The sequence below is a fragment of the Chenopodium quinoa genome, unplaced genomic scaffold (assembly GCF_001683475.1).
Source record: "Chenopodium quinoa cultivar QQ74 unplaced genomic scaffold, ASM168347v1, whole genome shotgun sequence".
In the NCBI taxonomy this organism is placed as follows: Eukaryota; Viridiplantae; Streptophyta; class Magnoliopsida; order Caryophyllales; family Amaranthaceae; genus Chenopodium; species Chenopodium quinoa.
In genome coordinates, this window is record NW_018744656.1 from 266,772 (window position 1) to 289,616 (window position 22,845).

The 22,845-nt window shown below is 35.7% G+C and overlaps 1 protein-coding gene across 1 annotated transcript; it reads right to left on the reverse strand.

Annotated features, from left to right (window-relative positions):
- Window positions 1-1,988: 1,988 nt before the first annotated feature.
- Window positions 1,989-4,257, reverse strand: LOC110701728 (F-box protein SKIP2). The gene has a single exon (XM_021879358.1). The coding sequence runs from the start codon at window positions 4,061-4,063 to the stop codon at window positions 2,303-2,305; it is 1,761 nt and encodes a 586-aa protein (XP_021735050.1). The 5' UTR covers window positions 4,064-4,257; the 3' UTR covers window positions 1,989-2,302.
- Window positions 4,258-22,845: the final 18,588 nt, after the last annotated feature.

A 22,845-nucleotide genomic window follows, 5' to 3' on the forward strand; every position in this document is an offset into this window, starting at 1 on the left:
CAAAACCACAATATTTATGTGCCTGCATCTTTTACTTATTCATGCCGTCATATGCCGGATACCCATTTTAGTACAATCAGAACATAGCCAACACAAACAAAGTTGAGCAATTAAAAGCTTCTGGGTTCTTAACTGCTATTATAGAATGTATGACCAGCTTCTTAATGAACAATCATAAAGGCCTTAAGATAACTGATGTTAGTTATGTGTACAACTTCCGGAAGTTAGTTTGACCAAAATTATTGATATGATCATTCTCACATCCATATAATGCAGTGGTTCAGAATCAATCAAACTTCCAGCCCATTTCCAGGGCAAATAAATAATGCACTTCTAACAGGCTGATAATCCTAAAGTAGCCTTCAAAGTTGGCTACAGAATCTGTAAACTTGCCATAATTGGGACAAGCAACAGGTGACTGTAAACTAAGCAACAGGTTGATCGAGCTGGAAATCTGATTCAATATTGAATTGAAAACTTTCTAGCATGTCTCTATTAACTGTACTCAAATATCCCTCATTCAATGTCAGGTCAGAGTTGTATAAGGCAAGAGGCAACTCGAATACTATGCCTGTCTAGCCTCAAATTAATATGGTGGTTACCAATGAGTGCAGGCTGGGATTGTTCTGTATTTTTATGTCTGTTGTATCAGCCCGAAATAGCTGGACTTCGCAAAAATTAGCCTCGAACGGACATAAAAAATACAGAACAATCCCAGCCTGCATTCATCCCGAGTTTCAATTTTGCAAAGTACAGCGATTTCGGGCTCACTTTCCCATGAATGCTATGAAATCATAAGCTCAAAAATAAAGGCAAATTGATTGAAGGAATCACAGGAAAGGATGGGGACAATGAACACTCATGAGAAATTATTGAGTACAACTTTCTATCCATTGGTAACCACCAGCAAACAAAAGGAGCGTCATTTTCCAACCAATTGATGTCTCATGACCACACTTTACAGTCACATAGTCACATACAAAGTTCATACATCACAAGAGGCCTTAACTTCTAAGGTAGATGTTAGGTCAACTACCCTTTCTTCTCCTAACAGTTCATCAAATAACTCCCCTTGCTAATATTTAAGTTTAATCCAGAGTAACCACCGTCCAACAATGCACATAATCTATTAATCCTGGACAATGATAAATTGACCCCAAGGACGGGAGCTTGTCAATGTACTGGCACATTGTATAAAAAAAGTGTGTACAAATTCAATTTGGCTCCCTCTCATGGATAAAGAACTCTGTGATTGAGACAATATTTCCTGTGAAACATCCTATTTTTAGCGAACAATAATAGCCTTGTTCAAAGTGGCAATCAATCAAAGATATAATGCACGTTTGTGGATAAATAAATGAATGTGCAAGTCCAAAAAAGTGCTGTAAAAAATAATTGAATCAATCCGATAAAAAAACTCAGAGAAGTAAGAACAGGTGAAAACCAATCACTACCTAACTACTTATTTAAGTGTAGAAGTCAAGAAAACACAAGATATTAAGTAAACTTCTTTCCAAATTTAGTTGAAAAAGGGTAGATTATCTGGACAAGAAACAACCAGATACGTCTGAAAGGCAAATAGAATGTACTGACATAATATTAATTTATGCAAGACAGTCAATTATCCCAAACCAATGGTACTCTAATTCGAGTACTCATGCCAAACATAAGTATGTGTTGCCACTCTGATACTCTGCTATGATGTATTTCCAATTTTTAGATCCAAAACAAGTTTCATGCATCTATACTACTATACCCACGAGGACTCGACACTACTTGAGGTGAAATGGTGAGTTCGACCAACATAGTCTCAAACACAAATGCAAAGCTGCACTATCAAAACAGAGAAACTGTATGCATAAAGGTCAGCATCAATTACTCTTTCAGTGGAAGCAGCAAACAACAGCTAAGATTATACAGCTATTGGAAGCATCAAAAGAAATCCATCAGCAGAAAATTAAACATCGTTTTATGCAGATTTTAATCAGTTGACAGTTGCAAATGCACCTTAGCAATTTAGCAGTATAAATGGCAGCCGATAAGGCCAAAGTAGTACATAAGTAAGACTGAACAATGTGAACATATATCTAAAGTAAATATCCAAAACACATCTTCCTAAACAAATGTAGCAATTTTGAATTCTGCACATTCACATTCAACTGGAATGAACAACTTCTTGAAACTACAGATAGATAAATAAACAAGCAGAAAGCATGTAATGTATCATATATAAATACCATAAAAAGGATGGAATGAAATAATTAAACTTCCTTTCTGTGAACTGCTTTGCTGCTTGAATTGTTCATTGATTTCCATTGGTATTACTGCTACCAGTCGACCACCTTCTCAAAGCACAAGCTGCTATATTTCTACCAAACAAGAAGCTAAACTTTGTCCTGAACAAAGACCCGCGGCCATTGCTCCTAGGAGGAGCCTGAACAGATGTTACATCAGTGTCCACTGCTGGAAAATCGGCACCATCTTCCTGAGCTCCTCCCGCTTCACTTGCACTAGCATCAACAGCCTCCATCTCATCAGCATCCAAATTAACAATCAATGACTCCCTCTTCTCCCTTAACCACTCAACAACATCTCGAGTCACATCCCTACACTTCTTAACCTTAATCTTGACCAAGTTGGGGCACCCCCAAGCCAATGCCTCCAACCCATTATCCGAAATGGGGCAACTCTTGATGCAAAACTTCTTCAATGCCGAGCATTTAGAAGCAATGCACGACATCTCCATATCGCCAATAGTCTCACTACTACAAAGCGCCAACCTCTCCAAATTCCGACAATTAGAAGCAATCACCTCCAAACTCGTGTTCGTGGGATTAATGCCAATCAACACCAGTTCTTGCAAATTAACACAATTCTTCCCTAATACAACCAACCCCTCATCCCCAATCTTATTAGTCCTCCACCCATCAATGTGAACCTTCCTCAGCAACTTACACCGCTCCGCCACCGATATAATCCCTATATTAGTACACTCAGGTGTCTTAACAAGATGCAGAATCTCCAAACTAGCACAATTAGACAGCGCAGATAACCCAAAATCAGTAACCTGTATCCTCTCAAGATGAATTTCAACTAACCCATTAAAATTACTATTATCACTACTATTATTATTATAATTGTAATTGTAATTAGATTTATCAGTAGCCATCATTTCCAAAACCCTATCCCATTCCCCCAAACACCGAATCAATTTCAAAGTCTTGAGATTTTTAGACCCGACAATCAAAGGCCCAAACAACTGCCCATTATAAAGCTCCTTCAAACAAATACTCTTCAAAGACTTCGCCGCCAGGCCCGGCCCGATGGGCTCGGCGGCAGCCTCTGAATCACCATCGTTGTTAATCCCACGAAGACGCTTAATCGAAATCTCTTCCAGCAAAACACAGTGCTCAAAAACAGCGTTTAGACCCTTAGCACCAAAAACGCAGGACCCACAAGAGAGCTTTTTAAGGGACTTACAGTTCTGCGCAAAAGCAGCGATTCCGAGGTCGGTGAGCTCGCGGCAACCCCGGAGTTTCAGGCGGGTCAAGTTCCGGCACCGGAGAGAGATTAACACAAGGGCGTCGTCGCTAATACTGATGGATCGACGGTCGCATCGAAGAGCGAGCTTCGTAACCGAGTCAAATCGGGAGAATAACGACGGTAAGTGAGCCGAGATCTCAAAGTTAGCGTTGAGAGAAAGACGACAACGACTTTGACCTTCAACGAGGAACCACCGTTTACAGACAAGGGAGCAGCGTTTACGGTCGCCAGAGGAGAGAGAAAGGAAGATGTGGGCCAGACATTCGTCAGGGATATCTGATGTTGGGTCAGGGAAGATGGGCCCAGGCCCACCTTCGGATTCAACAACTGGGCAGTGGGTTACCGGAGGAGGTGGCGGAGGATGCGGCGGAGAAGGTGGGTGAGTGGTGGTGGTTTTTGACATAGGGATTGTTGATTTTTTACGGGAAGAAGAGGTGAAGCGAGTTGTAAAGGAGAAGGAACGAGAAGGATGGCGAGTCAACTCGGATGAGTTAGTTGGAACGGAGGGTGATTGGCCCATCCAGAGTGGCGGTTGAGGATCACGCGCCGTCGCAGAAGGTGGTGGTGGTGAATTGAAGATGGGATAGGGAGGAAAGAGAGGGAGTTATCATGAGAAGAAGAGCCGTTGGCATTTCTCCGGAAGATGTGTAGTAGTGGTTATTATCATACACATTGGTTTTAAATTTATTTTTATTTTATTTTTTTAGAATTTTTGGATTTTTTTTTTTTTTTTTTTAATGAGAGTGGGAAAATAAATAATGGATTATGAGGAGGAGAGAGAAAGAAATGGGTCAAAGCTCAAGAGGGAAAAAGCCTAGATTGGCCAATCAAAGTTTAAAGTTCAAAGGTCTATAAAAGAAGATAATTAAGGAAAAGTTGAAGCAAAATCACAAAGTTTTCTCTATTTGATTAAGTAAATACAAGTATAATTTATTTTATTTCAAGAAATGACTACGTACTTGTATAAAATGCTTCGTAATTTATTTTTTTTTTTGGATAGGCGGTATATCACTAAGGGTATGTTATATTCATCTGATTTTCACTTATTTGAACTTATCTTATCATACCTAAACTTACTTTAACTAAGCATTATTGATCTGGTCAGGAGCCTCTGAGAGGAAATTGGCTGTGAGGAGATGTGGTCAAACGCTAATGAACTAAGCATTATTGATCTGGTGGCTTCGTGGGATTAGGTGGACAGTAAGAAACGCCAACTTGGGGTTGCTTTGATATGATGTGGCAAATCTGGTGCAGAAGGAACGAGAAGGTTTTCAATAACAAAGACACTCCTCACTTGCTCATCCTTGACAGAGTCCATAGACTTGTTGTTGACTATAACAAGTATGCTACCAGAATTTATAATTGTGGCTCCCAAGCGCAGCCCTAAGAGATAGATGGCTCCATGTGGTGAGGTAATTAAAATTAATTGTAATGCTTCTCTTAGCGACGAGGGGGTGGATGGTCTTGGGGCTGTTGCTAGGTACAAAAAGGAAGAGGTTCTTTTTGCTGGAAGCATGCATATGAGGGGCAGGTGGCCTCCTTATGTGGCTGAAGGTATGGCCATGAGGTTTGCAGTGACTCTAGGGCGTAGATATGGGATCAAGAAAGTTGTTATGGAATCAGTTGCAAGGGTCTTGTTTCAAAAATTGAATGTTGCTGCCACTTACTTCTCGGATCTAGACAAGATTTTGGATGACAGGTTAATGTTAAGTTTGCATTTTGATTCCATTAGTTGGTCTCATGTAAATCGCGAGGGCAATTTCGCTGCACACCACCTTGCTTAATTAGTGCCATTTGGGGTAGAGCAAGTTTGGAAAAACCATTGTCCAAACGAAACATCCCAGTATGTAAAAATATATATATATATATATATATATATATATATATATATATATAATAAAATTAATTTAACTTATTTGAAGTTATTGAATCTCATTAAAACTTATTTTAGTTGTAATTAGTACTTGGTAACCCTTATTCTAACATATTTTTCCTGAACTTAATTTTTTTATTTTTTTATTTTTTTTAATAGGAACTGAATTTATCTGAAGTTAACTAAACTTATTACACTTGGAATAAGTGAAGAAAAAAAAAGATGAACAAAGAACAAGCCTGCACCATCGATTATGATCGGTTTTCTATGTTTTTTGCAAACGTATGACCATTTTCTTTATTGAAAATCTTATCATATTTTTTATTAGGAGTACACATCTCTTTATTCTAGCTAGCGCGTCTTGTGTGCAGCTGGTCACATCATGTGATTGATTGTAAAAGAACAATTTAACCCTTATAACACTAATCGAGTAACCCCTATAATACCGACCAATAAACTCTATAACATTGTCGAGTAACCCCTATAACACTGACTGAATAACCCTTATAATATTAACGAAGTAACCGATGACTAGTCACACCGTGTGGTCAGCCACATATAAGAATTTGTGTCTTTAGTTCTTAACTCATACTTCCTCCGTTCCATATTAGATGACACAGTTTGACTTTGTGCACTATTTACATGAATTGCTTTGATATTGTTTTGTGATTTCATGTTGAGAAAAAGTGTAGTCATGTGGGGTTTTCTTAGATTTGTCTAAGCATCTATTTTTTAAATATCAATTTTTCATAGTTTTTGTTATATATAAATATATATATATATATATATATATATATATATATATATTACTCTATATTGGAGTGAAACTGTGTACAATTATAAGATTTATCTAATTTGCAAAGAAAGATCGATAAAGTCAACAAAATGAAAATTATTAATGCAAAATATTTCTTATAATTTATATTTTGAAATCATTTAAATATAAGTGCAAAACTACGCAACTCTGTTCCATTAACGATTTAGGGTGGGGGGTTTAGCAAGTTGCACACTAAAAATTGGGTTTGAAGGGAGGACATAGATGAATAAGATGATGGATGTCTTTGGAAAAGGAATCTAGAATGGGCCAAATGACGACCAGCTGACCAAGCGTGTCTTAAAGAGTATTATTGGCATGGGTTTGAACGTTCCCCTTTGGACTAACCCCATCAATCTATCATCATCCTCCTTTTCTTTTGAATTTTGAATTTTATCTTCCCATTTCATTACAAGTCTAATACCCATACCAACCTTCTTAATTATTTCCTCGCCAAAAGTTGAATAAAAAGGACTTTAAACATCTATATAAGACAATGGGTCAATGTAGATCTTTTCTCCCAAGGGGTTAATCTAATCTGTTTAATTTAATAATATTATTCCTATTCTAGACAAATAATTTTATTAGGTCTGGATAAACATATTGATCAAGGAATTTATGGACATGTTTGTATTTTGATAATAAAAAGGAATTTATGCTAAATCATACGGAGTTTTTGCTTATTGATTGATGATATTCTTAAACTTGCTTTGTCTTTTGCTAATTTATAAGTTTCGCATGTGAAACATGTAGGGAATATGGTGGTCCATTTAATTGCTAGATGGGACACTCGTGAAAACAATGAAGTAGTTTGTATGAATTCTTTTTTCCAAAACGATTCTACTTTGGTGAAAAATTATTTAATATATAGCCCGCCCTAATGTTTCCCCTCCCTAATCCCCCCCCCCCCAAAAAAAAAATAAGTATTTGCTCATATTTTACGTATAAGAGTGTCAAGGCTTCCTCTAAATGTTGATTAATCATTTCACTTTTATATGACGACATCAAGTGCTTGTTATGTACTTGTATTATTCATTTTTTCATATCATTATATCATAAATAAGTTCACAAAACTTTATTTTATTTTATTTTTTTATAATAAAGATTGATTTATAAATAAAAAGTCATACGACATCTACAAAACAGATTTAAATTTAATAAATACATGACAATTGAATCAAATAAAAACATCCTTTCAGCAAATCTACGATCGTTGTTGCAAATCATACATCTTTCATACCCTCTTTCATATCGCTGTGATTGATAGCCTTCTTCGTTGAGGAGGTCTATTGATCTGTTATAGTTGTGAAGAAAACTTTTGTTTGATTCATTTGATTGTAATCGAAGGATTAATTTCTTTATCGATCCCACACAAATCTTTATCTATGGAACAACTTGTACCATACTAAACTCAAAAAACAAAAATAAAACTAGAACAACCCACTATAGGGGTACTTAATATCTTCAAAGAGTGTAGATTTATATAATTCAATAACAAAAACACAAATAAATTAAAGGAAAAGGGTCGAAAATAGTCAAATTTTCGCCGACCTGTGAAACACTTTTTATTGAAGAACCCTTCAAAACTTCTTTTGTTGCAATATTAGACTTGTTTAAATTGTAGATTGAATTTGGATAATGACTATCAAAAGCTATATTAAAAATCTAATCTAATATTATATAAATAAAGTAAGCATTTTTGGAGAGCATTCGTCGCGCCACATAAGCAAAGGTATATTCTCAACCAATTAAAAATTAGATTTCTATTTTATTTTAGAATTAAAAAATTCGTTTGCCACCTAAACAAAAGTGACGAATGAGATTTAAGAATTTTGCCACGTAAGTAAAAACAACGAATATTGATTTATTAGGATTTAATTTATTTAAAAAACTAAAAAATATCTTTTAAAATAATCATCTTTAGATATAGGATTTATATACTTACTATTATAAGATAAATTTTGATAGTGTTTATGATAAGAAATAAAAATTATTCCTTAATTATAATTAAATTAAATTTTATGATATTTACCATTATAAATTGACGCATCATATGACACCAACAAAATTTCGTATCAATACAAAACCAAACCAAGCAAATTTTGTGTCAGTTTCAGTTTTATTAGGTCATCAATGGCCGGGTAATTCTTAGCCTAATTTTTAAAACCCATGTTTAAATGTATATTTGTGATTATTGCTTAAATTGTGTTTATTTGGGATACTTAATGATTATATGTTTATGTTTTGTTTACTGAATTTTGTTTTTATATGCAGATCTAATTTAATCAGAGAATTATATTCGAGCAAATATCTTTGGAATACCAAAGTACGAGTTTCTCACCTGATGATCCTATTGGATGAGGAGGTATTATATCTTTATAAATCGTTTACATTTATTAAATCTTTTAATGAACCTTTTAGTTTTTATCAATTAATTTATGATTAAAACAAATTTTTTGTGATTTAGGTAACTTAATTAAGTCATAAAATTAACTTAATCTTTTATTTTTAATTACAGGGTAATTATGTTCATGCCTCAATTAAAGTCAACTTTATTCTACAATTTTGTTCAAAATTGATTGAAGGAAAAGTTTACTCCATTAGATACTTTTCAGTCGTTACAAATAAGAAGCAATATCTCACACATTGTCATCGACATCAAAATAATGATTCAATTTTCCAAAATACTATTGTTTGGGTGATTGGGGACGATGAAAAAATTCCAATGCATAGATTTAATTTTGTATATTTACAATTTTTAGATTAATTTCACAACAATTATTCACTTTTTGGTAAATAAACTATAAAGATTAATTTTATATAAAGTTTATTTTTGCTAACATGTTCTAATTATCCACTTTTATTAGATGGAAGAGATATGGGTGTGAACAAAGTTGGTGATCCTATCGAAATTTTTTTAATTTTACATCGAAATATTACATCTAATAACTATTATTTTTAATGTTCTTACAAAATATTTATTAGGAGAATAAATTACATAAAATTAATAAAAAATTACCCTTGACAAAAAATAGCAAAGTAATAAAAAATATTATGAGTATGAACTAATTACAAAAATTATTTTTATATAAAAAACCGTGGGATATTAGGATTTAAATTATTAAAAAAATAAAAATTATCTTACGAAATTAATTGTTTTATCTAAATACCCGATTAATAAGATGTTTTTTTCATAAAAAAATTTAAAACTTATAAAGCAATAAAAAACTTTACCTTCTTTAAACATTTTATGTCTAAAAATTGAAAAGACAGATAATTTGTTAGAGATCAAGAGATCACAAGAAATATACAAAATGATATAGATTTGAGAGCTTAATTTCAAGTGTAAAAAGCAACGAATAATGATTTAGGATTTAAATTATTTTTAAAATAAAAAATTATTATCTTTTCACATTAAAGATTTTATCCTAATATGTAATCAATGAAATATCATATTTACAATTTTTTTTTTTTGAAAGATATCATATTATTGTCATATAACTAAAAACAATGAATAAATTACAAAATAACAATAAATAAAGTCGCATTATAAATTACATAAAAAAAAATTATACTTTTGTAATTGGAAATATCATTTTAATTAAATTATTATTTGTTTTTTTTTTTGTCTGAAATTATTAAATTGTAAAATAATCAAATAATTATAAAAAAAATTAAAAAAAAAACTTAGAGTATATAGGAAAATATCATTTCTTGAGATATATATATAATATAATATATATATAAATAAAGTAGGCATTTTTGTAGAGCATTCGGAGCGCCACATAAGAAATATACTTATTTCGACCAATAAGAAGAAAGATTTGTATTTTATTTTTGAATTAAAAAATTATGTCGCCACCTAGATAAAAGTAACGAATTAGATTTGATATATCTAAAATTTTAATGCCACGTAGATTATAATCTACGAATTAAATTCTTTTAATGAAAAAAATAAAGTAAAAATATAGGAAAAGATAAATTTATTAATTCAAAACTACGAGTATAAGAAATCCTAAAAAAAAATATACTAAAAAATATTTAAATGATAAATGCTTATAATAAAGTTTGATACCTATCATTATAAGATAAATTTTGATAGTATTTATGATAAGAAATACAAATTGTTTGTTAATTATAATTAAATTAAAATTCGTGATACCTACCATTATAAATTGACACATCATACAACACAAACAAAATTTCGTATCAATAAAAAGATCCCATCAACCGAATTTTGTGTTAATTTTTGGTCATCAATGGCCGGATAATTTTTAGCTTAATTTTTAAAATCCTATGTTTAAATTAGTATTTCTAATTATTGCTTACATTGTATTAATTTGGGATACTCAACGATTATGTGTTTAAGTTTTATTTACTAAATGTATTTTTACTTGCAGATTTAACAAATCATACGACACAAATAAAATTTCGTATCAATACAAAACCCCATCAAGCGAATTTTGCGTTAGTAATTTTGTGTTAGTCTTAGGTCATCAATGTCCGGGTAATTTTTAAAATCTTATGTCTAAATTTATATTTGTAATTATTAGTTACATTGTATTTATTTAGGATACTTAACGATTATTTGTTCATGTAATGGCATACGATTAGATGTTGTATACTTAATATATGGACGGCTTTGGTTATTTTTGGAGATGATGAAAAAATTTCAATGCATAGATTTGATTTTATATCACAACAATTTTTCATTTAGTAGTAAACATATTGATTTATTTTATATAAATGTAAAGATTTAATTTATATCAATTTCAGTTTTGCCAACATTTCACAGTTCAATTTATCCATTGATGTAGTAGGTTGGTTGTGGACGAGGTTGGTGATTCTATCGAAATAAAAGATATGGTAAAACAATGAATAATGATTTAGGATTTAAATTGTAAAAAATTATCATTTCACATTAAAAATTTTATATAACGGAAAAAATATCATATTTACAATTTATTTATGTTTAATAAATTCATTATAAATTATAGTAAAAAAAATATTAAACTTTTGTAATTTTGTCTGAAATTATTAAATACAATAAATCAAATTAAATCTCAGATGAAAAAACCGTGCATCGCACGGGCTTCCATCTAGTATATATAAATAAAGTAGGCATTTTTCGAGAGCATTTGGCGCCCCACATAAGCAAAGGTATTATTTCGACCAATTAAAAGTTAGATTTGTATTTTATTTTAGAATAAAAAAATTCACTCGCCACATAAGCAAAAGTGACGAATGAAATTTAAAATTTTTGCCACGTAGGTAAAAACGACGAATAATGATTTATTAAGATTTAAATTATTCCTTTAAAAAAAAGATTTAAATTATTTTAAAACTAAAAATTATCTTTTTTAAAAGATGATATTTTTTTATTAGGATTTAATTTTTAAAAAACTATAAATTATACAATTATTATATACAAGCACTTTAAAATTAAATATTTGAAAAACGTTCAATCATTTTTTTAAAAAAAAACATTTTAAAAGAAATATAAATTATTAATAATTAACTAATATTCTTCAATTTTTTTTAAAAAAATCAATATTCTTAAAAAAAATAAATAACAATAACGTTCAGTCTTTATCAATATTATTCAAAAAAAAAACAATAATGTTCAATTTTTATTTTATTTAGCAACCCATTTCATGATTAGATAAAAAAATTTATAATAGATTTAAAGGCCGCTGCGGGAACTTCCTTTTCTGAATTTGCTACTCTACAAATATATAAGATAGAATGATATTAAAGATTGTATACATCCTCTCAAAAATATAATTTTGATTTTTTTTCAATTGTAAATAGACAATATATATATACTATACAAAAACACAAACAAGTGAATATTATTTATCTACACTTCTTCATGGTGTGAATTTTTTTCAGGTCTAATTCGTTGATTAACAAAAAATATTGGAAATAATGTAAGTATATCAAGGCTTTCTGATGGTAAACAAAATAAATTGATTGTTATTCATTATTTTATAAGATGTATGTTTTGTTTTATTTTACCTAATCTAATTATGTTACTTATCGTGTTAATTTTTGTTAAACAACTTAATTGTAACTTAATATTAATTATTCTGTATTTGAAGAGATTATGTCCATGCTCCAATTGAAAGAAATTTCTTCAAACACTTATAAATCCAAAAGAGAAATGTGTGGATTGGAAAAGTAAGGGTCTGTTCTCTTCAACTTATTTTCAGTTTAGTTTATTTCAGTTCCTAATTTCCTTCTCTCATAAAATATTCAGTTCAGTTCAGCTTCAATCACTTCAGTTCAGCTTAGTTCAATAAATCAGAACGGGCCCTAAGTCAACTATAATGTTACAATAGTAGGGAAAAAAAAATTCAAAGATTGTAAGAGATGTCTCTGATAATTTTGATTTTTTATGTATTATAGTTTCTGGTAGAATATCTATATTATTATTGTAAATATATTTGTAGTAGTGTATACATATAACTCTATTATTAAGGATATTTGATAATGAAATTTCATTATAAAGATTTAATTTTATTCAATTAGATTAATTTTAGTAATGCAACACTCTTGGTAGTATATAAATATTTCATTTAACTATTTAAAAATTTATAAAGTCATATCTTTTACTATTACTCCCACCGTCTTTATTTTAACCTTGTAGTTTTGGGTTTACTTTATTAATTTTTCATTGTATAAAGTTGATACGGAGTAAAAAAATAATGTGATCTAAGCTATTGTTTGTGAAAGAAAAATAGTGATTCTATAACTATATATGTATAGTGAACAACATGGTTTCGTTGTACAAATGAATCATAGGTTAAAAAAATACGAATAGGATTAAAATTTTATTCTAATATTTATCATACTTATAATTTTCATATAACTAATATTAAGTAAATTAAGGTCGCATTATAAGTCGCATAAAAATAAAACAAATTATCCATTTTCTAACAAGCAAAATAATAAAAAAAATATAGGGTTAAATTAAGAAAATAATCTTTTCATGAGATTTATGTATAAAAAATCGTACATCGCACGGGCTTCCATCTAGTATATAAATAAAAGCGTGAAATTTGAAGAGTTTTGATTAGTTGGCAACCAACAACTTAGATACAAACTAGACTGATAATCCTTAAATTAATTATTATTAAAATATTTTCCTGTTTAATGCGTAATGTCATGTTCATAAGATTTACCTTAAAGTGTTGTTTGGTTGTCATGGGAAATGAGTTTTCATAGAAAATTATATTTCATGGGAAATAATTTCCCTTGCCCATTTCCTAGGAAGACCTAAGCTTAGTGCTTGTTTGGTTGGATGATATTTTCCTTGGAAATGGAAATTCCTAGGCAATAGCTAAAATATGTTGTGTTTGATTAGAAATTTCCTAGGAAATAAAATTTCCAAGGGAAATGTAAATTCCCACATATTCCCACATAGCATGGGAAATAACTCACCAACCCCCACCCCCCTAAGTGAGTAAATTCCTACAATACATAAGAAGTTATTTCCTAGAAAATACTAATTCCCGTGATGTCAACCAAACACTTTTGTTAAATTTTTATGCAATTAGCAAGAGAAATAACTTCCCATGATATATGATTTCAAGTGAGAATTTATTTCCCATGTTGAACCAAACAAACACATATTTGGTTGATAACAGAATAACTTAAATTTTCTGGGAATTGATTTCCTAAGCTTGTTTGGTTGATAACATAGGAACTTAAATTTTCTAGGAAATGATTTCCTATGTCTTATTTAGTAATTTTGATTAACTTAGAGAGAGAAAAAAAAAGTCTAAATTATTAATGCTAATAATGCAAGTAGGCCCCACAATAATTATGGGACTTTTAAAGAGGGGGGGGGGACTTGGTAAGTAAATTCCCATGATCCATGGGAATTGAAACTTCCCTTGAAAATTCCATTTCCCCCAATTTGATAATTTTGTGTCAACTAAACAACACCTCCACATCCTATTTCCTAAAAAATGGAATTTTCCATGTCTTTTACCTCTAAACAAACAACACTAAGTCTTTAAATTATACATGAATTGTGTTAACTTTGCATGAACATATATATACTTGGTATTTATTTAGTATGGAGCATTCACTGAGTTCTACACACAGAAAGTTATTACCAAACTTATTTTCATTTCTAAGATCTCCATCACATACATATCACCATTAGCAAAACTCATTCATTATGTATACATAGAAATTATGAGTGATTGATATTTATTTTGAATATAGACATTAAGATGAATCATCAAAGTTCTATATGATAATATCTTTTACTAATAAATAAATTGTTGTAATGCTGACCACATAAATAATAAATAATTAAGAAGATATTTAAGGAGTGGAAGATGTAATGAACTTTTGTAAGAGGTTATTAAATTGTATGTCGACGTTGGTTTAAAGGATCAAATAATAAAAATATGTATATGAGACCATTTCCTATAAATGCCAATGACTGAAAAAAAAAAAAAAATCCTTTTTAATTTTTTTTATACAGACAACTATATACATGTATAAAACTTTAGGGTGCTGTTATTGCTAAGGCAAAAAAGTTCACTTCCAAGGTATATTATTTACCCGTTGTCCGTAATCTTTGAAAATTTGATTATGTCAAACTTATTATTAATACAATAAATTATTTTTTGAATTTGGTTGTTATTAGCAATAAAATATTATTAAAAGATTATAAATTTATTTTTTTTAAATATGAGTATGACGAGGATTTAAAATCTACCTTCATTTTTTAATTTTTTTTTCTTTTTGAAAACCTTCATCTTATTATTGAGTATTTTTTAATTTTTTGGTAGTCCTACTTATTGGGTTCATTTTTGTATTTTTATTTTTGAGATAAAATATAAGAAAATTTGCGAGGAAGGTCCTTTTAAGTGCTCGACCTTGTGTGGAAGGTCTTTTTATGAAAAAAGGTGGCACTAAAGGTCCTTATATGGAGATTGGGATGTGGGGAGGGTCCTTTGACCAAACTCCGGCGTTGACCAAAATTTTCCGGCAAAAAAAAGTCACGTAACTTAAGTGGCCCTTTTTTGTTTTTTTTTTTTCCTTTTTTTCCCTTTCCCTCTTCTTCCTCGATTTTCAGTTTTCCCCCTCTTCTCCAAAACTTTCTACCTTCATCTCTAACCAGCAACCCCACCCCCACCCTCACCCTCACCCTCACCCTCACCTTTGTTTAGTCCACCACCACAACTGCAAATTTGTCCACTGCTCATCACTTTCTCCCACAAACTAAGTAATGAACTATGGTTTTCATGAGCCCCGTTGATTGGTTACCATCTAAAATTAAGGCCATCTGTTTCTCCTATTGCTTAGTCAACCACGACTTACCGAAATCGTTGACTCATACAAATTACAGCAAATTGGTTAATAGATCTCCATCCCACCCATCATCTTCAACATGGCCGGAAAATTTTGGTCAACGCTGAAATTTGGTCAAATGACCCTCCTCACAACCCAATCTCTATATAAGGACGTTTAGTGCCACATTTTTCGTAGAAGCACCTTCCACACAAGATCGAGCATCTAAAAGGACCTTCCTCCCAATTTTTCATAAAATATATTCAATATTCAGGTTTGTTTTCATTCATTGTCTGAACTACTACATACTTCGTATATTCACATACACAAGTACTTTTGTTATAGAAAAACTGTTTTGAAACTAATCCTTAAGAATAATGCTCGGCCAACATCTGCATTTTAAGTGTTTGATTATAGAAGTACCCCACGTGAATATACAGGCATAATGCCTTTTATTTTATTTTATTTTTTTATTTCATTGATGTTAATTTTCTTACACCAAAAAAGTATAATTAGAATTGTTTTAATGGAATATTTAACAGTAAAGTTAGAACATAGGTGTTTCGGGTGAAAACAATGGGACCTTGCCGAAGGTCCGCTGAAATGGAGAAGGCTGGATTCGGTCCAAGTTATGTTGGGCCGAAGGTTTCCTGCACAATAAACACACGTAAACTAGCCTCGGGGGTGTTGCCGAGGAAGGCCCCTCCGATGCTAAAGTCAGTACAATGTGTAAGAAGAAGACACTATGCAAGAGAGTTTGTTGCTTGAGGCTTTTATGGAATATATCAGAATATATGAATGAACACATGAATCTATGAATCAATCAGAATGAATCCCCCCTTTGAATGTATCAATATGATGGCTTTTATACCTCATCATACATGGAGAGGTTGGGCCTTAGCCCAATTAGCTTGCTTTGTGGGCTGACCTTTGACTTTAGCACAATTGGAGAGTTGAACCTTGACCTTGGGCTTTTAATTGGATCATTTAGTGCTTAGGCCCAATTGGACTAAATTGGACCCAAACAACTTGCCCCCCAGACCCGATTTGGAAGGATGACGGGTCGGGTTTGATTTAATTCAGAAAAGGAGGGAAGTAAATGATTTAATTAATCCAAAAATTTGAATTTAAACCGTATTTAATGAGATAACAACGGTTAATGATTGTGGAAGTTGGACGGATAATGGGCAGTTTAATCACAAGATCATGTGTTTAACGGTTACTTAGTGGAGTATTTAAGAGAAATTAAAACGCAGACTCCTCGTATCCCATACCTGGAGATATAAACAGAGGCGCGTCATCTCTCCTCACTTATTCACCAACACAAACCCAGAATTCTCGAGAGAGAAACCAAGAACCCGCATCAAAACTTCGCAAATTCCCCGAGCATTAAGCTTAGAAACTGAGACTTGCCACTACGAACTCGTAAATCGGCAACTTTCGCTTCAGATTAAGGTAAATTCCTTTGATTTCAGTTTATTTTTCTTCGAATTCGAACTCCTTCCCCTTTTCTTTCGACTTTTTTCTTCGAAATAATCAATGGCAAGAGGAGTTAGAGGTAGAGCCCGTGCTCCAAGAAGAGCAAGGCCGATTCCCGATCCTAGGAACAGGATTGTGACCTGGAATGGACAAAGGCCAGAGTCTGACCCTGCTGAAAGGATTAGGGCGACTCCCCTTTCCTCGGCTCCTCCTCAGAGAACGGAGGAGCCGAGCGCTTCTGGACGGGATGATGAAGTTCCCGCTGTCCTTTGGGATATCCTCCCCGGGTTTTCAGAATGGGAGAATGCCGAAGTTGCTTCGGCCATGATAAAAAACTGCCCCTACCCATGGTGGGTGGAGAATGCCGATCAATATCGATTTGCCGAGCAAATTGAGTTGCATTACGGCATTTTTGAAGCTGATGGGTATTGGTGCCGAATGGCCTCGGCATCCGATAGAATCCATCGTCCACCCCCGGGGTATGTGGGGGTGTACACAAGACAGCTTCAGTACGGGCTGAGGTTCCCTTTGGACGTATTCGTCCGAGACTTGCTGATCCATTACAACATCTCTCTATGTCAGTTAACTCCCACCAGCATCCGAAGGGTGATGACATACTTATGGGTCTGCAAGTTCTTCAAGTACGTGCCGAACCTGCACTGCTTCAAAAAGCTCCATCGGCTAGTGCCAAATATTCAAAGTGGGCACGGAAGCCATGGTTCTGGGTGGTACCGGATTGAGTCCCGGCCCCAATACCTAACCATGTGGCCAAACGACTCTTCAGACAAGGGCTGGAGAGGTCAATGGATTTGGGTTAGGGCACCCACAGATCCGGGCCACCCTTGCGTCTTCAGCGCTCCCCGGTACCTCGCTGAGCCTGATCCCGAAATGGGAAGTCTAGGTCCCCCCGCAGATAACGGGGCGGATCCGAACCTGGATCAGCAACATATCTTCGGCAAGCTGCCAAACCGGGGGGGCAGTGGCCGAATGCAGCATATCCCGGAGACTTGGCTCCCCGATACGCATTACGTTTTCCAAGAGAACATGCTAGCAGCTGTTGGCCTCAGCCGAAAGTTTAAGGATGGTAAGCTTCTTCGGCTGGGGCCGAGGCTTTTTAACTATCTATTTTTCTTCTCTCGCTTTGCTTTTTTATGCTGTGCCAACCTATCTGAGCTAACCTTTCCCCTTTCCTTTTTTCAGAGCGGGACGAGACCAACGTTGGCATTAACTACGCTCGTCTTGGTGTCAACCGAGAACGAGTTGTAACTGAACGGGCCCCGTCTATCACTGAGCCGAGGCATAGGGAAGTTCATCTAGACTCTTCCCACTTCCAAATTGAGGTTGTTTCTCTGTATCAGAGGCAGAAGCCTTGGTGGAAGAAGAGAGACCCCTGGTTTCAGCTGCTGGACGAAGAAGCTGAAGCTGCCCGCACAGCCGAAGAGGTTGCACGGGTTCTCGAAGCTTGCGAAGGAGGAGAAGGGTCCTCCAGAGCTGCTGAAGCAGAAGCTGCAGCTAGAGCAGCTGAAGAAGACGAGGCTTTGCTGAAGACCTCGGTGAGCTTTCAGACTTAACTTTTTCTTTTTTCTTTTCTTCTTTTTTTTTTTTACTTACATTCTTCCTCCCCCCTGTCTGTTACAGTCTGAAGAGAGTAACAGACACAGAGAAGTGAAAGCTCCTGTTCGTCCCGAAGACCAAATACAAGGAGAGTCTTCAGACTCAGATATGGACGAGCAGCCCCTTCTGAAAAGGCGCCGAAGGATGGCCATCATCGGCCCTCATGACTTTCAGAGGAGGCCGATGACCATCGGCGTTGCAATAAGGGAACCCGAGGAAGGCAATGGATCGCCGAGGGTTCCCCGGCCACCACCCCAATCACCTCAAAAGACCCCTCCGCCACCTCCTGAGATGGAGGTGGATCAGAGAACTCCCGAATCTAAGGGAGGGGTCCAAGAAGAAATTAAGGAGAGTGCTGCTGAGCACGAAAACAAGGATGCCGTGATGTCAAGTGCTGAGGGCTTCACGACAGACATTGCAAGAGAGGTTGAGGCTTTCGTCCTCACCCCTGAAGAAGAGGAGGTCATAGTAATTGACTCCTCTGAGAAGGATGATGCTGAGCCATCCAAAGCTAATCAAGCTCCATCGTCATCCTTCCCTTCTTTCCAGACTCTGCAATCTGGAGAAATGGGTTTCTCGGCCCCCCGAATTCCAATCCCAGACCACATCTGGGACCTCATATGGGGTCAGAACCGAGAAGGAGCTGCAGCCTACTTCGGCGATTTTGCTGGCATGTCCGAAGTAGATAGGGCAAGGATCTGGTCGCTGAAGGCCACTGCTGGGATGGGCGAATCCAGCAGATCAGTTCCTGACCCAGCCAGGTCTAATCAACTGCTGATGATGCAGGTAATTTTCCTTGTCTTCATTTCCTCTGAAATTCAGCTCTATATATTTTTTATTTATTTTTTTTTTTTGTCTTCCTGTTTTCAGTTCGTGCACAATCAGACTCTCACTGTAGAGCTGATAGATACCCTACAAGATAGGGTAGACGCTGCTGTGCACGACAAGAAGGTAGCTGAAGAGGAATTAAAGCTTGTTAAGCTGAAGCAAGCAGCAGCTGAAGAGAAGCAGCAGAAGGGTGAGGAGTATGAGAAAAGAGATGCTGAAGCCCTCAAAACCTTCTGCGACGCTATGGAGAAGGAAGTTTTTCCCCCACTGATGGAAGGGGAAAAATTCCTCCAGGAGCATATGGGAGTGGACGTCTCCAAATTCAAGGCTGCTGTTGAGAGCCGTATTCAGGAAAGAGCTGCTGCACAAGCTGAAGTGCAGCAACGTCTAGAGGCTCTTGAAGCCAGCCGAATGGCTGCTGAAGAGCTGCTCCAGGCCAAAGATGTCCAACTCTCAGAGGCTGCTGCTGCTGCCGAAGCTCAGAGAGTTAAACTCCATGAGGCTGAGGATCAACTGATGACCCAAAAAGTTGAAGTGGCCCAAGCTCAGACAAAGGCTTCCCAAGTTCAGCAGGAGCTGAATGAGCTGAAAGGTTCCTCCTCCAAGCTCGCTGATGAGCTGAAGAAATCCAAGGAAGACTTGGAGGAGACCCAGAAGAAGCTGGTTGATGCTGAGGCTCTACTCAAAGTCCGTGTCTATACCCAAGAGGAATATGAGATGGGTTTCAGAAACGGGTTCAGAGTATGCCGAAGAGTCTGCCTTCATGCTGAACCGAAGCTGGACTGGTCTAAATGTGCTGAATGGGTCCAGAATCCCGAAGACCCTCATATGAAGTATGCAACTCCAGTCGAAGCTGAAATCCTTAAGGCTGAGGAAGCCGAAGAGGAAGCTGAGAGAATGGAGTTGGAAGCTGAACAGAGGGAAAGGGAGGCTCGACAGAGTGCAAAGCCCGCTTCTTCTGCTGCTGGGGCTGAGGCCACCATGGGGCTCAACGCTGATCAGTCTGATCCTCAGGCTGAAGCATAGGAACTCGGGCAGTCGTCTTCAGAATCTTGCGGTTCATCATGTGCTTAACTTTAGACTTGCCGCTTTCTGAATTTTTTGCCTTGTTTTTTGCTTCAGCTTGCCTTGTCGTACAGCAGTTTATTTTTTTTTGCTTATGTACGTATTTCGGCAGCTGTTATTTTCCGCTTGTGGGCGGCTGCTGATACAGTTTAATTGAACTTGTAGCTCAATTTCTGAGCATGAATTATATATCTGATGCTCTTTTCTTCAGTTGCTTTGTTTTTGAATGCTTTACTGTTTCTGTTTCTTCAATTCTGCCATACATACTTGCACTGAGAGTGCTTCTTGCCCCCCAGAAATTGAAGTATGACTTCAGCGGAATAAGCAATTTCTTCACTTCTTCAAAATGGGTATCCGAAACACAGGGCCAACTGAAGGCAATGCTTCTGGGATACAAGTCTTACTGAAGATTGACTTCATCTGAAAGTTGGATATCCGAAACACAGGGCCAACTGAAGGCAATGCTTTGGATATTAGCTTTCTGGGATACAAGGCTCAGTTAAGGCAATATCCCAGAATTGTCCATGGACTAATGTCTTTGGAGAACAAGTCTTACTGAAGTTTGACTTCAGCTGAAAGACCAGTGTTCTTTAAAAAGACGCATATCCGAAACACAGGGCCAACTTAAGGCAATGTTTCGGATAATGGCTCTCTGGGATACAAGGCTCAGTTAAGGCAATATCCCAGAATTGTCCATGGACTAATGTCTTTGGAGAACAAGTCTTACTGAAATTTGACTTCAGCTGAAAGACCAGTGTTCTTGAAAAAGACGAGTTTTGTCAGCAATCTGAAACCCAGTTACCCGAAGGCGAAGGTTTCAGACGAGGCTGATATAAAAATTTTCAACTGTTGTTGTTATCCTTGATTTTCTGTCTATCTTTGAAAAATGGATACCCGAAACACAGGGCCAACTTAAGGCAATGTTTCGGATAATGGCTCTCTGGGATACAAGGCTCAGTTAAGGCAATATCCCAGAATTGTCCATGGACTCATGTCTTTGGAGAACAAGTCTTACTGAAGTTTGACTTCAGCTGAAAGACCAGTGTTCTTTAAAAAGACGAGTTTTGTCAGTAATCTGAAACCCAGTTACCCGAAGGCGAAGGTTTCAGACGAGGCTGATATAAAAAACCCTTAAAGAGTAGATAGAACAAAGAAAATTTTGAAAGGATAAAAAGTTGTAAACATTTATATAAATGGCGGCTCCAAGGCCTTTCATTAGTTCAAAATGTACTTACAAAGATTGTTCTGCCCCGAAGGGTTTACACATGGTATTTTTTCAGTACATCAGCGTTCCAGTGATTTTTCAACTCAGTTCCATCCAACTGCCGAAGTCGGTATGTCCCTGGCTGGAGCTAATCATAAATTTCATAAGGTCCTTCCCATGCAGCTGAGAGTTTCCCATGGATTCGGCCTTTCTGAACTGCAGCAGCATTCCGAAGGACAAGGTCTCCAATTTTGAGAGGCCTTGCATGGACCCTTCGGTTATAAAATTTGCTGATTCTCTGCTTATAGGCGGCCATTCTATCTCGGGCTGAGTCTCTTACTTCGTCGAGGAAATCGAGAGATTCCCTCATCAGTCGCTCATTCTCAACCGAGAAGTGGTGCACTCGAAGGCTCTCAGAGCCAATTTCCACTGGAAGGACGGCTTCGGCACCATACACCAGTTCAAAAGGTGAGTGGCCCGTTGCCTCTTTTTCAGTTGTCCGAAGGGACCAAAGGGTTCCAGGGAGCTCCTCTAGCCATTTGGACTTTTGATCTTCCACCCTCTTCTTGAGGGCATTTAAGATCTGTTTATTTGCAGCTTCGGCTTGTCCGTTACTTTGCGGGTGGCATACCGCTGAATATGCCAGTCTGATGCCGAACTGATCTGTATACCGCTTCAGCGGTAAGTTATCAAATTGCCTCCCATGATCGAAGACAAATACTCTCGGGATGCCAAAGCGAGTGATGATATTCTACCAGATAAATTTTCTGACAGTTTGCTCTGTAATGTTCGAGGCTGCTTCGGCCTCGATCCATTTACTGAAGTAGTCGACACCAACTATCAGCCATTTTTTCTGGTACACAGCCTCTGGAAATGGTCCCAGTATATCCAGTCCCCATTGGGCAAACGGGAGTGGATTGAGGATCGGCTGAAGATCCCTTGCTGGCTGATGGATAACTGGAGCGTATTTTTGACATTTTTCGCATTTCCGAACCAGCTCCTTAGCATCTGCGATCATGGTGGGCCAGTAATATCCAGCCCTCAATGCCTTGTGGGCTAAGGTTCTTCCCCCAATGTGGTTCCCACAGATGCCGAGGTGAATCTCCCGTAGGA

What these genes read in the sequence shown, in the direction of transcription:
- LOC110701728 (XM_021879358.1), bottom strand. Translation starts at nt 4,063, where the DNA reads ATGGGCCAATCACCCTCCGTTCCAACTAACTCATCCGAGTTGACTCGC.